The 15,669-nt window shown below is 38.6% G+C and overlaps 1 protein-coding gene across 9 annotated transcripts in view; it reads left to right on the top strand.

Moving 5' to 3' along the window:
- Nucleotides 1-15,669, top strand: part of MANBA (mannosidase beta) — a 52,486-nt gene that overhangs the window by 16,820 nt on the left and 19,997 nt on the right. For 8 of the 9 annotated variants that reach the window (XM_088057157.1, XM_088057156.1, XM_088057155.1 and 5 more), the window contains exons 7-13: nucleotides 2,458-2,568; nucleotides 7,668-7,819; nucleotides 8,924-9,041; nucleotides 11,140-11,226; nucleotides 11,721-11,888; nucleotides 13,801-14,019; nucleotides 15,193-15,357. In XM_088057157.1, coding sequence (XP_087913283.1) covers nucleotides 2,458-2,568; nucleotides 7,668-7,819; nucleotides 8,924-9,041; nucleotides 11,140-11,226; nucleotides 11,721-11,888; nucleotides 13,801-14,019; nucleotides 15,193-15,357 — 1,020 coding nt within the window. The remainder of the gene's footprint in view (nucleotides 1-2,457; nucleotides 2,569-7,667; nucleotides 7,820-8,923; nucleotides 9,042-11,139; nucleotides 11,227-11,720; nucleotides 11,889-13,800; nucleotides 14,020-15,192; nucleotides 15,358-15,669) is intronic. The other variant, XM_014261859.2, reaches the window with a different exon arrangement.

A 15,669-nucleotide genomic window follows, 5' to 3' on the forward strand; every position in this document is an offset into this window, starting at 1 on the left:
AACAGTTCTGTGTCCCTTACAGGGTAGGAGAACAGTTCTTTTCCTTTCTATAATCTGATGTCTGGGGAGCTATGTAGCTCATTGCCAAAAAGTCGATGAAGCCTTAGGAAAGGATCATGTAATCACTGACCACTGTTAAATGGCCTTTCTTGAGTTATTTAGGTAAATAACCTTTGGATACCCTGTGTCACTTCACTTAACTGGCAGCAGGTTTCTCACATGCTGCTGTTCACTGGACTGACTGGGATTAGAATATACTACAGTACATATGATTCTCCCAGGAGAGAGAGGAAACACTCCTCAAACCTCTCAGTAGATACTCTTTCAGGTAAATAAAAGCCAAAGAAAATTTTGTGGAGTACTACTCCTTACATTTGCTTATAGTGCTTTGAATAGGCAAATCTCAGGAGGAATTTTTGACTGGTAGAAGGTGCTCAAATGAGGAGTGAACTTAAATAAAGAATCAGGCTCCAGGAGCATGGGAACCCTGGCAGGTGCAGCAGAAGCCACATCTGATGGAGTTCTCCATGGAAGCTTCACTGCTGCAGGACACACATTTGTGGGTGTGTGATGTGCTTTGAGCAGGAACTTGGGGCTTCTGACAGCTGACAATGGCAGTTAATAGCATTAGATGGTCTGCCTTCAAGCTCTTCTATATTTTACTGGCTCTGCTGATTTTCTGCATTGCTGTGTAATGCTGCATCTGTTTTCCCAGTTTGACTGCATTGCCTGTGTGTGTTCTTGAGTTCACTTGTCAGTTGTTTGCATGGAGAGAGAGTGGGGTATTTATGTTCCAGCACACTCTGTGGCTTGTGTACTTAGATGCTTTGTTTTATTTTGACACAGAAGCATAGAAACATGCAGTTTTTGTTACTGTTGTCATCTGACATGCAAGCTACTTGAGCAATTACCAATACCCAGTTTCATTTAAAACAACTATTAGTGTCTGCTTCGCTTTTTAATGGATTACATTACACTGGCACTGCAAAATCAAAAAATTATTTTTCTTGTTTAGTTGTCTCACCCCAGCCTCAAAAGAGATCTGTTAGTATAGTGCAACTGCAAGTCTGGAAGGAAGCACTTCCTTCAGAGCAGAGGCAGCAGGGTTTCATTATGCTTTGTGCACAAAAGGCTTAGCTGCGTGAATTCACGTCAGCTGATTTTATGAGAAGCCCTGAAATGCGTTCTCATGTATCGATGAGACTAACAGAGCTCTTACTCTGTACACAGTCTTGTGTGGTGCATGTTTGATACTGAGACCTCACCAGAAATTTATTTCTAGTTAAGAGCTTATTGCAGATTATATTGTGGAGTCAGTAGGTGTTTGAGTGGTGCATATCTCTGAGATGTGTATCAGCCTTCCTACAGTTGCCACACAAAAGTGCTGTGCTGCCAACATGACAGCATTTTGCTTATCAGCTAGTGGTGAGCAGAAGGGTGACATCATTAGTGGCCAATGAGACATCTAGTCGTTCCAGGCAGCTGCGAACACTCCCTTGTTGTCGAGGCACACTCTGAGTGTGTGCTTCTGTTTGTATCCTTGCAGCACAGAGATCAGTCCTTCCTCACAAGCAGTTGTGATAATTCTGAATCAGAGAAACTGGAAGATATATTCATGATATGTTCATGGTTGTGTCTAAGTATAGCTACAGCAAAACATATTGTTGGGCTGCTTTCTGGCCTTAATTTGTTTGAAATGGTTGAGGCACTCCTTGCATGACTATATTCACTCCTCCATTGTTTGGTTGCATGCATTTTTGCTTGCTTTCCACAATTTCTGTGTTATGCACTCAACTGGCAAATGCTGGCAATGGGAATGAGTGGCAGAAGTAGGCTGTTAGAGTAAAGATAAATATTCTGTCATCTTAGCAATTGTATTTCATGTTTGTAAAAATGATGGAGTACTAATTATGTGATTAGGAAGCATAGAGAGACAAAGCAAAAAAACACGGAATGAACAAAAGAATTTGGCTTAAAAGCTTGACATAAGTATGGGCATGTATCACCAGAGTCACAGCTGAAAAGTGTTACTGCTGTATGTTGAATAGTCCATGGGATAGATAAAAGAATCAATGAGAGGAGGTGTAGGATACAGAGCTCAGTGAAAAATGGCTGCTCCTCCTGACATAGATATTTGGGGTTTGGAGGAATAGTGTGTCAGTGTACCTCAGCTGAGGAGTAGCGGCTAGATGTGTGCATGCATGTCCAGGTGTGCTCATGGCCTGTAGTGTTCACAAAATGAAGTGACAGCCTGGGCTTCAGCAGAAGAAATCACAGTTCTCTCTTTAAATGATTTTCACCTCAGAGCTGCAGCTTGACAGAGAGTTAGCATGTCTCAGCTGAAGCACAAAACCTCGTTAGGCTTGTGGTAATTCACACAAAGATATCTGAGCTCCAGGTGCATTTGATACCTCTTGTTATACATGCTGCTCAGACTTTCTCCCTTGTATGTTCAAGGGTGCTGCAGTGGAGGCTTGGTGGCCAAATGGACATGGAAAGCAAACTGGATACAACATGACAACAACTTTCATGATGGAGGCAGGATGCCAGATTGAGAAGTTTTCAAAGGTGAGCCCTAAATTTTAATTATATCTGGCATTGCACTGTTAGTGTAAGGTTAGCAGTGCATCAGCTCTGCATAGCAGGTATCTAGAGCTCTTACATGTTTTGCTCAGCTGTAATATGCATGTGAAAATGCTAATGAGAAATGAGTGTTTTTAATGTCAGAACATATGGCTACCTGTTTTCTGGTAGTCTTAGCTTGTATGGATGCCTTTGCTTATATTGTGGCTGCAACATGGCTTACAGTTAACCAGAAATCTCAGAAGAGAAAAGATGTTTACTTCTTAAGTTTTCTAGCTTATGAAAAGGAAACAGCACTTCTAAACTTGATATACCATGCTTTTGGTTTTGTATCATACATTGAAAACCCCTTTTAGATTTTTATAAGATCATGGAAAGATTTATTACTGAGATTTTTCTTGCTAATTCAGTTTGTAAAAATTTATGGGATAAACACATTCCTAAAAACCTAACATACATTTATTAGAATGTGGTAGATGTGCTTCAGGCTTAAGAAAAGGTAAGGTCTTAAATACGACCATAGAAATAATATTTGGGTTTTTTGCATAAGGGTTCCCCTAACACAGTGGCTGTTTAATTATCTGTTTGATTTTACTAAGAAGCCTAGAAGGGGTAATTTCCAATTGTCTATTAAAAAGAAAAATCATAGATATTAGACTGGCTTCCTTGTGCTATGAGCATGTGGAAACAACCACATAAATGTATGCATTTATTAGATGTTTCTGGTGTGTATTGCTTTACTAAAAAAACTAATCTAGTCACCAGGCATCTAAACTGCTTTTTGCTGTAACATTTGTTCATGTGAAAAAAACTTACGAAAAACTACTAGATTCTGGTGTTGTACTCTTTATAGGACTAGCCCCTGGTTTGATTATGAAGTCATAATAATAATTCTTTGCTATTATTAGTGTTCTAATTTTGAAACAGTAAAAAACACCACACCAAGTTAACACATGGTGTGTTTTTTTTACAACAGCTTTTATAGCTGGAAAAACTGGTTGTAGGAAATACGACTATAAAGCCTCTAAAAAGGAAAATTCTGTTATTACTGTGTGAAAACTGCACAATGATAGGAAAGCTAATAATTTCCATTTGGGTGCTTGTATCAGAATATTTCATAGAGTTTTGTGGCCTATGATCGTAGGGTCTTGATGGTCTACAACAGAAGCCTATTATTTTTTTCTCCTTAAGGGGAAAGAGGGGGGGGGAAAAAAGTGAAAGCACCACGTAGTGGGCATTGTGAATTAACCAGCATATGAAGCCTTACAGCTTACAGTGTGAAGTCTGGTCATCCTTCCTGCGTTTTGTGAATCTCTGTCTTAGATTCCGACTGACACACATGCACACACACACCCCATCACCCCCCACTCAGAGCTGTATGAGTGGAAAAAGGCTCTGTATGCAGTTTTTTCATTTGTAGCATAATTTTCTCTCATGTCAGCAGGACTGAACGGCAACATTCATATAGCTTAATAAGAACTTTGAGTATTTCAGGAGATACAATCAGTGATTAATGTTCCTGAAAGTTGTTTTGTTGTCAGTTCTGTAGTACTGACTGTATTTAAGAACAATAAATTTCCTATTTCCACCCTTTTTCCCTGCTCCCCCAGAAAAAAAACAGTGGTGACCATTTCACAAGTGGTTTGTGTCCCATTTCACAAGTGGTTTGTGTCCATATGAGTATCTGCTTAACTTTGGACAGGAGAAAACTGAACCATGAGAACTGTACATGTGAGAAGGCACAGCTTGATCTTATGTCAGATTTGGCTACTCTAAGCTTGAACTACTTTCTGGATTCTGACATGCTAGAGTAGTCTTCAAAACATTAACTAATCCTTTGGGACTATTTCTGGGTGGCCTTCCAGTATGTTCTTGCATGAGCTCTATAGAGCTCTAGCCAACAGTGCTAGGAATCCTTTTGGCTCAGAGAAGCACTTACTCATTCCTGTTCAGAGTAGCAGAAAACCAAAGCAGAATGAAAGCCAACATCCAGAATGGGATGTGGTTTGGTTTTGGTTTGGTTTTCCATTTGAATGTTTTGTTCTAGAGTTTGTTTCTCAGGATAATGTGAAACAGTCATATCTCACAGTGACATTGGTTTTCTTGATGGAGGGTCCTGTTTGTTACTGATAAGTTGCTTGTTTCTTGCCGTCCCCTACATCAAGGAATTTATTATCTCTTTCATTGCCCTCTGAATCATTTGTTTCCTTTTCAGTTTTATTTCCCCATCTTTGTGTATGCACATTTCTCTAGCACTGTATGCAGAGTTTTTTGGGTTTTAAGGCTATTTTTGTACTTTGGACATTGTGGCCTCTAGCTGTCTTTCCCTCCATCCCTTTACACACTCTTTTCCTTCCAGGCATTTTAGCATGACTTCCAGAAGTCTTTCTTTCTGGCTTTGTAGTTTTCACACCACTTTCATGCTGTGTGCTAATTTGTTAGGTTGCTGGGTTGTTCTGTGATCTTATTTCAGCTCTAGGCATCTTCATCCTTATTACTTTTCCTACTGCTAAATATGGGAATGCCAAATATGATACACAGGTCACTTAACTATATACAAAACCTTTGTATGTGCCTGATAAAGGTAGGTACCTGTTTCATAATTATGCCCAGAACCAGCTGATTGGTCTGTGGTAGTTAGAGAGCCTCTTGTGCATGCCCCGAGACTGAGAGAAATGTTCAGCCCTCAGGCAGCAAGCTCTATCAGACAGATTTCAAGGTGGCCAAGGTCTTGGTAGCCAGAAGGGCATGTAGCCAAACATGCCAGATGCTGGTTGCCCTTCTTTTACTCCCCAAGGAAAAAGGAAGCTGAAGTAGGAACAGGAATGTGCTGTTACCAGCTGGCCCTGGGGGAACAATGGAGTTGCACTGCATCTTGAAGGCCTGGAAATGTGAGCTGAGGCTAAGGAGCTCTTACTCTTGCTCCTGCTGTCTGGGTGGTCCTGGCTGAGTGTTTCAGCCTCTCAGATTGCCTTGGGTTTGGCCAGTTGCATGAGTTCTACTTGAACATGAATAAAGCAGTATCACATTACTTCTGTTAGTAAGATAAATACTCTGTTACAAATGCAATCTGAGACAGTCCCAACCTGCCTGATGACATCCCAAATACCTTGGCAGCTCCAACTGCAAGTCCTGTTCCACTTTGTGCCATAAAAAAAGAGCTGCAGTGGAGACTGAGGAGTTTTTCTCAGTGTAATTGAATTCACTGTAGGAAGGTCAGAACTTTTTTGCTAGTGCAGTACTCATACTGTAGTATTTCTTTTGTAGCCTTCAGGAGTTAGAGTAACTGTGAAAGCTGTATGAAATATTGGTTATTATTTAAATTCAACTTCTCATGTTAAACTAAGTCTGCAAAATTCTAGAAATGGTCATTGCCATAATGCAGAGCTGTTTAGGTTGAGCTTAGTGATCTGTGATCTCCAGTAATGTATCTGATTTGTCACATGCATCGTCTCTATCCAGGTATTTGGTTAATAATTGTCCAGTTAACTTGAAGCACCAAGGAGGAAGCAAAAAGTGGTGATTTTCTTCCCTATGCTAGAAATAGTTTTCTGTCTATATGTGTGATTTTTGATTAGCTGAACTTTCAGAAAATGGAGTCCCATAGTGGGATTAATCATTTCCCTTTTGAACTACAGACATGTCTGGTGTGTGAAATAAAGAATTGCATTTTGTCTTAAAGACAGGTGTATCATTTGCACTTAACTAGGTTAATTTTAGCCCAATTTACTGACAGATACTTCCCTCAGCTGAAGCTTGTGGCAGAGAGAGAACAGGCTGTTCTCTACAAGCTGACCTTTTGAAAAGGTAAAGCAAATAGTCATCTGAGAGAGGAGTGGTTGCTGTCTTAGGAGTAGTTTAGAAAAAGTTAGGTTCTTGCCCTCCTGACCCAAACCTGTTTTGGCTAAAATTTACTATTGGGTTTCCTTCCCTTTATTTAATTTTCCCGTTTTCTCCCTATGATAATGAGCAACAGGTACAAGAAAGGAAAAGTGTTTTCTTTCTGACTTAAAGAAATTGAACTGGAACAAGGATGCAGGAGAAAACATTTAAAGTCTCCCTGAAAGAGCCGGTTTCTGGAAGAGTTTGAAGGTGTGCAGGAGCAGATATGACAGGTGGGAAAGGCATCTGTACAAATAAAGGGTCAGTGCTGTTGAGGTGCATTAACTGCTCCCTCATGGCTGTTTGTGTCAGTGCAGTCAAGATACCACTCAGAGCAGCGTTGTTGCTTGTAGTGAAGTCCCAGAAAACGTCTGGAACGACTTCCTGAAAGCTTTAAATCCACCTGCAACAGGAAAAAGGAATGTGTTCTTGTTTCAGCATCACAGTGCCATATATTAGGCTAAAAGAGCAGCTGTAAAAGTCTGGCTTCTGCTTGAGATGTGCTTTATCTTTAGTACTTTACTCAGGGTGTTTATTTAGCTGAACTGATCGTTCTGAAACATTATTGCTGATTGTGCTGTTCTAACGCAGCTGTGATGGCCAGAGAGCCCTTCACTTGCAAACTGGCATTTGTGTTTGCATGGTTATTTTTTGCTCTGTAAGTGCAAATACCTATTAAAAAGGTATAATTTCAGAGCAGTAAAAGGAGGAGATCTTGCTTGTACTACCTGAATCTGATGCTAGGCATTCAGGGACAAGACTTAAAACTGAGCTGCTGCAGTCTCCTGGTAGAAAAAATTGCAGATTACATGGTGTTTCTGATCTGGTGCAACTACTATGTTCCTCTTTCTGGCCTTCGGTGGACTTCTGACTGAATTCTGCGACAATCAAACTTAATCTATCTCTTCCTTACATACTTGTGTGCACATGTACAGTTGTTTGCTCATGCTTTCTCTTAATGTGATAACAACTTTAGAAAGTGAACAGGCTTATTGAAAGAATTCTTTTTAGTAGTGTGCTACTGACCCAAAGTGTGTTTCATGCAAGGAGGAATTTAGAGATGAGACCATGTATTTTGACTCCTTGACAAATTCTAAGCTGTTATTGTTCAGTTCAATCCCTTTTTGTAATGGTTTCCTTTATTTATGGCATTTTAATTCCTTTTTTTGTCACCTTTAAATCTAAGTTTCATGTCTTCACAGGTTTATTTTCGGACAGTAGAACTTGTTCAGGAGCCTATTCCTGGCTCACCAGGTCTGAGTTTCTACTTCAGAATCAATGGCCGACCCATTTTTATTAAGGGCTCAAACTGGATTCCAGCAGATTCTTTCCAGGACAGAGTGACCTATGACACGTAAGCCACATTTGATGTTCTTTAAGGATAAAGGATTGTGTTTTCTTCCTCCTGATTCTCTCTATACCACCCTTTATCGGAGGTTGGCTTTAATGGGTAAAAATTTCAAGGTAGGACACTAATTGTTGTGGGTTGGAGGCTTCAGAATTAGGGCTAAATTAACATGAACAGATTTGAGTGATGTTCAAGGCATGTAGATGCAATTTCTGGTGGGAAGGTGATTCTTTGCAGTTCATAGTTACTGGCCTTTCAGGTATTTTTAGGAATGATCCTCAGGCTGTTTGACCTTATTGTCTGGGCACATCCATTGGTGGTCAGAGGACGTGCGCTTCATCCGTCTCCTAACCCATGCCATGTAGGGTTACAGAGGTGCATGGTAGCCTCTCCCCTTTTCCTGATCTCATCTAGGCTACTTGGATTTCAGTGCATGGCACCCTGGAGATGCAGGTGGGGTGGGGGCTCCACTGTACCTGGTCTCAGCTTTGCTCTGGATTATTGGGGAACCAGAACAACACGGCATGGTGCAGTGTGCACACACATGCAATTTAGAGGCTGCCAGTATGATTCAAGGAGAAATGACTGGAGCCTAAAACCCTTAAAATGAGATTCCCAGTCTCAGTCTTTCTCCTCACCCTCTCACTCCCCTATTCTTGCTTTTCATTATGGAACTCAGGAAGGGAATATACATTCCTGATTGTGTTTAAAGAGAATTTGAATTCAAGTAATTACGATACAAAGCAAGTAATATCAGGGGAGAAAAGACCAACATGATTAATAAAACATAGTATTTCTAAATCTGGTCCTGCCAATACTTCTGTAAAAGCATTTACACATGTGTCACTCCATCTATTTCTTAACAGTAACGAGCAACTTTTTCTGCACAAAAAATTGCTTTTTTGAGAGCTCTGTCCAGACATGCAGGTTTAGAAACCAGAGTATTTTGATACTTTCTATTAGAGTTGTAAATCTAAGATTGCCTGCTAATGATTTAGATTTGGGTTTTTTTTTGGTAGGGGCATTAGTTTCTTCGTTCTTTTGTATAAACTTAGAAACTCTTAACTAATACTTTACAAAACTTGTATATCTCCTTTTTGTATTTGACAGACTAAGGCTACTGTTGAAGTCTGCAGCAGATGCTAACATGAATGCCCTTCGGGTTTGGGGAGGAGGAGTGTATGAACAAGATGAATTTTACGATATTTGTGATGAAATAGGAATAATGGTAAAAACAATAAACACAGAATACTTACTTAAAAACTGACAAGAACTTGTAAATGAAAATCCACTTTAAATGAAAAAAAAAAAGAATTAATACATTAGTTCTAGCCATCTTTCCGAAGGACAGTGTAGAGTATCAACATGAGAGGTCAGATTAACCTGATTTTTTGGTTGGCTTGTTGGGGTTCTTTAAGTTCTTTATAAATTGAATGGTTTCTGATTACAGAGGCTGTCTGTTGAATCTGTGATATTTTGGAAACTTTATAGCAGAAGGTCACCATTAGGTAGAAGGTAGCCATGCTTTTCTCAGTTATGGAAATGGATTTTATTTCTTCTAAAAGTATTTTCCTCTTTTTAGCAATAACTGTAAAGGTTTGGGGTTTTTGGTTCAAACTTTTCATTTGGCCCAAAGACAAACATGGAAGGCATTATCCAAGGGGCCATTTTGAACAAACTATAATTGAATATAAATGTAGCTGTAAGGTGAACACCTGCTGCAATCACTAATCCTAGATGAGTACCTTTGATTATATAAACTTGGAGGCATGCATTAATAAGTTCTGATGAAGTAGTGACTAGATGAATGAAGGCCAAGTTACATTTGGTATTAAAAATCCTGAGAAGTGTTTGGTCTTAGTCAACACCATAAGAAGCAGGGAAACAGAATTCATACCTCGCTGCTTTCAGATGTGTGTACTTGCAAAAAAAAAAAAAAAAAATTCAATCTATTTTAGTCATCTGAATGAGTGTCCTGATTTTCAAGGCTTCTGAGCACTTACAGTTCTTTAATTTTTGACACTAGGCACCTTAAGTAGGCCACTTAGATCTGTGTCCGTACAGTGCTCAGTGCAAGATTTAGATCCTGTTTAACAGCCAAAATAGCAAGTAAATGCAGAAAATCAGACCCTTATTCTGGAGGGGGCAATGGGGGAGGTTTTTGGTTTTGTTTCTTCTGATGGTCTTGCAAAGGCTTAAAAGTGCATTCAAGTCAAACTGTGCTTAAGGAAAACTAGTGATAGCTTGCTGAGGGAAATAGTGAGAAAAAGTTTCTTTCAATGAAGAGTTTTGACACCGATAGTCACTAAAGGATTATGAGTGATTCTGCTGCAATAGCTTTGGTTTTTCTTCACAGTGTTAGGATCGTAACAATTATTAATGGCTCCATTATCCCCCACTGTCCTATTCTTTATCTTCAGTTTCCTTAGGGAATGTGTGCTGAAAAGAGCCATGGAAAAGCATATTCTCACAGCAAGGAAAATGCAATTGTATGAGGAGCTGGTCTCTGTCTCTCTCTGTGTAGCACAGCGTTTAGAAAAGTGGAGTCTCCTACAGACTCCTTTGGATTAAGGTGCTCTTTCTAAAGGTCTTTTCATTAACATTTGAGATAGACTAGAAGGAGCCTCAAGGTTATGGCAGTTCAAAAAACAAAACAGGTAAACAAGAAATCTCATCCATGTCACTGGGCTTTCTTGCCCCTTTTTGTTAATTCTCCTGTAAGGTACAAATGGAGTTCATTGTTCTTGAATTGAAAGGATTGTTGTTCTCTAGTTGTATCTACTTGATCTTTCTTTGAAGAGAAAGACCACTCTATTTTTAAAGCATCTAGTTTGTTTCTGCCCCTCTTAGGTCGGATTTGCTGGTTTTAAGATGATTTTCTGTGCAGGTGTTTTCTTAACAAGTACACATTAACATCTGTTAAGTGTGTTCAGTACCACATCAGAAGAATTGTCTCTTCTCATTAAGTAATGGGGATTTGATGTTTCACCTGCAAAATAGTAAATAAATATGAAATTGTTCTGTTCAGCTGCAAATTGCTCCATGTTCATATTTCTGATTATTCTGTTGGAACTCATGGAACTTCCTCTACTGAGCAGTATTCTGCTCCTCAATGTAGGCTGTCAGGATCTCATTCCTGAGGGTAAATATTTCATTACCCTGATATCGAGGACAACCACAGTGGAGTATGCACATACTTGAGCCCCATGGTGAATATGATTTGCTTTCTGTCTGAACAAAGGATTGTGCATCCCAATAGCATATATTTTTCAAGTATGTAAAGTAACTTGCTGACAGTTTATTTTAATCTTTCTTTTCCCTTGTAGATTTGGCAGGATTTTATGTTTGCATGTGCGCTGTATCCAACCAACCAGAATTACTTAGAATCTGTAAGAGCAGAAGTTTCTCATCAGGTATTTTGTCCATGTGTCAAAGCTCAATTTCACATTATCTATTTTTCATTGACTGACTGTATAAGTTAGCTTTCCAAAAATGGTTGTTTGGAAGTGTTTGTTAGTGTACCTTTATGTAGCAGACACAAAATGTAACCTTGCTAAATCTTCTTGAACTCTTAACTGCTTTCAGGAGTAGTCAGTCAAGCAGACTGCGCAGAATTTATCCTTCACACATAGCTGAGTAGAGGTGGATGGTACATATGGGCATAAGGCAGATGTATGTCAGCATATTAGAGGTTTTCCCTTCTGAAAGTGTATATTACAAAACTTTGAGCCTGGTGGCAAGCTGAGGGAATAGTGAACCGTATGTCAAAAAATGGGAATTGTAGGCTTAGTATATGTAATATACATATGGACATGTAATTCAACTAATAATAGAGTGATTTTGAAAAAAAAATTCATTGTTAAGATAAGTAATTTTGCTTGACCTTTGAAACTAAGTTGTGTTTCAGGTACGACGCTTAAAATCTCATCCATCAATTATTCTGTGGAGTGGTAACAATGAAAATGAGGCAGCAATTGCAAGCAACTGGTTCTCCATACCTTATCCTGACATAGGAGTCTATATCAAAGACTACGTGACCCTTTATGTGAACAACATACGTGAAATAGTTCTTAGTGTAAGTAATCTTAAGAAACTGTAGGAGGATATGGCTTGGCAAAAGGTTTTAATGTTTGAGCAAGTTGGGATTTCCTTTTTTTAATAATTTTAAGACATGAGAAAGAGCATGTTGGGAAATTGCCCTTTCCCAGCTCTCCTAAACAACTCTCTAAACTCAAAAGTTATTCTCAAAGGAAAAAAAAAAAAATTACTTTAACATTTTGTGATGTGTAAAGACTTGAAAGTGTAGTTGATATTGCTTCTTTTTTCTTTCCTGCTTTTAGTATGTCCACAAGTGCCTTCACTTCCAGTGGACAAAAATCAACTTGCCCATTAGTTAATTTATCTAGATGATCAGGTTTCCTTTATCCTGATTTTGTTGAAGAATACTGTGAAAAGCATTTAACAACCCTCAGGTCTTTTAATAGCAGTTGAAGAAATCTATAAAGATGTTATTTCTTCAGTATGTGACTGAATATTTTTTCTTCTAAGCAGGTAAAGCAAAAGAGATGCTAAACATTGAACTCACGCTATGTAGTCATTATATTGATTTTGTAAACAAAATATTGGTATTCTGCAGTATATGCAGGCAAAGCGAAATATTTTGATCTAAAATTTAAATGCCAAGTATGCAGTCCACAAACACCTGGAGTCCTTGATGAAGTCTAGTGTGATTAGGCACTACCCATTTTGCACAGGTTTTATAGGTTTATTTCTCCTCTTAGGAGATTCTAGCTTTCTGTACTGTGGAGGCATGCCGTGGTGGTTTTGTGATTAACATTAGTTGGGTGGCCTGTGTGTGTGCAACAAAGTGAGTTGTTCGGGCTTGATACTTGTGCAGCATTGCCATCCAAGACGGACCCATTTTTATTTTAAATCCATAGAATAACTATTTTGAGTGCAAAAAGGAACCATGGAGGGAGATAGCTTCAGGTCCTGTGTAATACAAGCCAACTGAGGAAGCCTTTAACTACTAGTAGTACTGGACTTGGTAACTTGAAAATACTTCTACCTTTGAGTTGAAGACTTCAGGGAATCCAGGATTTCCTGCAGTAAATTGTTTCCGTTAATTATTACTTACTCAAATGAAGAAAAAAGACGAAGATGGGGAAGCAGGACTGTTGCTTAAAATGAAGCACGTCTGAGTGCATTGATGTGTTTGAGCCAATTGCAGTAACTTGTTACTGGTAACTAACTCAGGCCTCTATCTTACTAGAAGTAGGGTGTTAAATGAATTATACCTGCAAAAGGATTCCTTCAGTACTTTGTAGGCTACTCTTAAAAGATTTAGTATTCTAAGTCTACTGAGGCTATAAATAAAGGCAGCTCTGAGCAATTTGAAATGTAACCCTTCTTGTAGTCTCATCTGTCTTAGCATGCAGAGCCAGCTAAAATGACAATAACCTGTAATGATACCATGCAAGCATTAAAAGTAGAATACCTTGGATTTTTTAGGACTAAATTTAGGTGACTCTTTAATAAGAAAGGAGAAAATCATGGCCTTGTTCCTGCAAAAACACTGCAAAAGTAATAATTTTTCATAAAGAAGTCACAGTACTCAAATATTAATGTTCCTTCAGTATATAGTTCACAAGGCACACTTTAAATAGCCTTCATTAAGAATTTAGAGGCATATAAAGATAATCTCTTGATGTGAGGAGAGAATCCCTCAGAACAGCAGAGCAAGCAGAATCATGCCCAGCTGTCCTCCAAGAACATAAGTAAGAAGCTAATTAAGCAAGTAAAGATGATGAATGTTAGGACATAAAAAGGGAATGTTTCCTAAGTGGTGACTCAGAATTTTGGAAGAAGCATGGTCTCCCTGCTCCCAACCCCTCTTTTCAAAAAATGGTCTATATATTCAGATGGTAAAAGCCAATCACTTTGTAAGAGGGTTGTAGTTTTATTTTGTTTTGTTTTTAAAATCCCAGGAAGATAAGAGTCGTCCTTTTGTTGCATCCAGTCCCACCAATGGCTTGGAGTCAGTTAAAGAAGGCTGGCTTTCCCGGGATCCTTACGACACCCATTATGGTGACACACACTTCTATGACTACAACAGTGACTGCTGGAACTGGACAGTGTATCCTAAAACTCGTTTTGCTTCAGAGTATGGATTTCAGTCCTGGCCTTCCTTCAGTACAATTGAAAAGGTGAGGCTGGGTTCCACACCTTCCTGTCCCTTTTGCTCTCATTTAGTGAGGGCAATGAGTCTCTTCCCGTCTAGACTTTGATGTTGCAAGAGGGACCTCATTTGGATGAGAGACTGTTATGAAACTGTTATTTCTAGTAGTAATTCTATTTAATGTATAGCTCAGTAATGATTGACTTACATCTGTTTACTTTTGTGGCGTCTAGGGACATGTATTTGAGAAAGAGAAGAAACATGACAAAAGCTGAATTTTGCTGGCTTTTAAAATATTTTGATTTTTATCTATTTAACCAATTTCTTACATTTAAATAATTTGTTTCTTAATGTATTGCATGTAAGAGGATTTGGTTTTGTCTTTGCTAAATTTAGCTATTATATGTTCTGTCTTACTTAGCAAAGTGGAGCAGAGACATATCATGCCTGTTTATCCATTTGTCCAGGGAGCGATGTTGATATTTGTGCATACAACCAAAAGGAGTTTGGAACATTCTTTTCAATTTGCTGGGCAAAGCATATTATCTGAAGCATAATCAGAACATTCATCTATATGAATAAAAATAAAAATTATTCAATCCAGCGTAAAAAGAAACAAATTTAAATAAGATTGTTTAGAGAGAGTAATTACAATGAAAACTTGGCAAAAATATCTTAATGAGTTATATTGTGTTGTTATCTTTAGTTGAAAAAAAAGCTATTTTATGATCATTTGTTATCAGAGGCAAGTTTTGAAGATATATATACACATATTATTAGAATTTATAGCCCTACTAACTTACGTAACTTTTATACCTAGGTGTTTTTGACTAGATTACATTCTTCGACATAAATCTAGTGTGTTTCTGATTTTCTGTGAATACAAGCAAAACTCAGGTCCCTTGGCCAGCCCAAACGTTAGGACAAATAAGTTAAAAGCCACTGAGACAAAAGTTGCTCTTCTGGGTTCAGCAGCCATGTCTGTTTTCATTTATTTGTAGAAGGAGTGTCAGCAAAGGGTGTTAGGGATTCAAAATCCTTGCATAACTACATGAGGCAGTGTAGAAATAAACTACCAGTTTTAAGGTTTTGGATTATGTCATTAGGCTGTAATGGATATCCTTTCCTCAATATCCTGGCTGTCATTAAATGTAGATTCTACCTTTTCATTCAGATACCTTACTTTTGTGGTTTTTGAAAGGTTTCCTCCCCTGAGGACTGGTCCTACACAAGCAATTTTTCTCTCCATCGGCAGCACCATGATGGTGGCAATATTCAGATGCTTCAAGAGATTAGGCGTCATTTCAAGCTTCCCCAGAGCCCAGATCCTGTAAAACAATTGAAAGATATTATCTACCTCACTCAGGTAACAGTGATGTCTTCCATAGAAGTAGCTGTCAGTATTTGTTCCATTAAGTTCTGTCAGCTGTTAGAACTGCACCTGGTCCCTTAGGCAGTGTTCCATCATATGGAAGGTTTCTATACTGAAGAACTGGAGAATCCAGTTTAATTTGGAGCTAGCATGTTTCTCTTTTATTGTAGAGAGAATCCAATTTTCATGATAGAAGGACTGGAATAATCAGGGAATTACTCAGAAACTGTCTCAACTGGGAGAAAGTCTGTCATTATGTGCTGCCTTGATCCTTGTCCCCAGCAGGGCTCATGTAGCTGGGGGAGG

This window comes from Pseudopodoces humilis, chromosome 6 (genome assembly GCF_049639895.1).
Source record: "Pseudopodoces humilis isolate 2021_Gansu_Grassland_sample_001 chromosome 6, ASM4963989v1, whole genome shotgun sequence".
NCBI classification, from domain to species: domain Eukaryota; kingdom Metazoa; phylum Chordata; class Aves; order Passeriformes; family Paridae; genus Pseudopodoces; species Pseudopodoces humilis.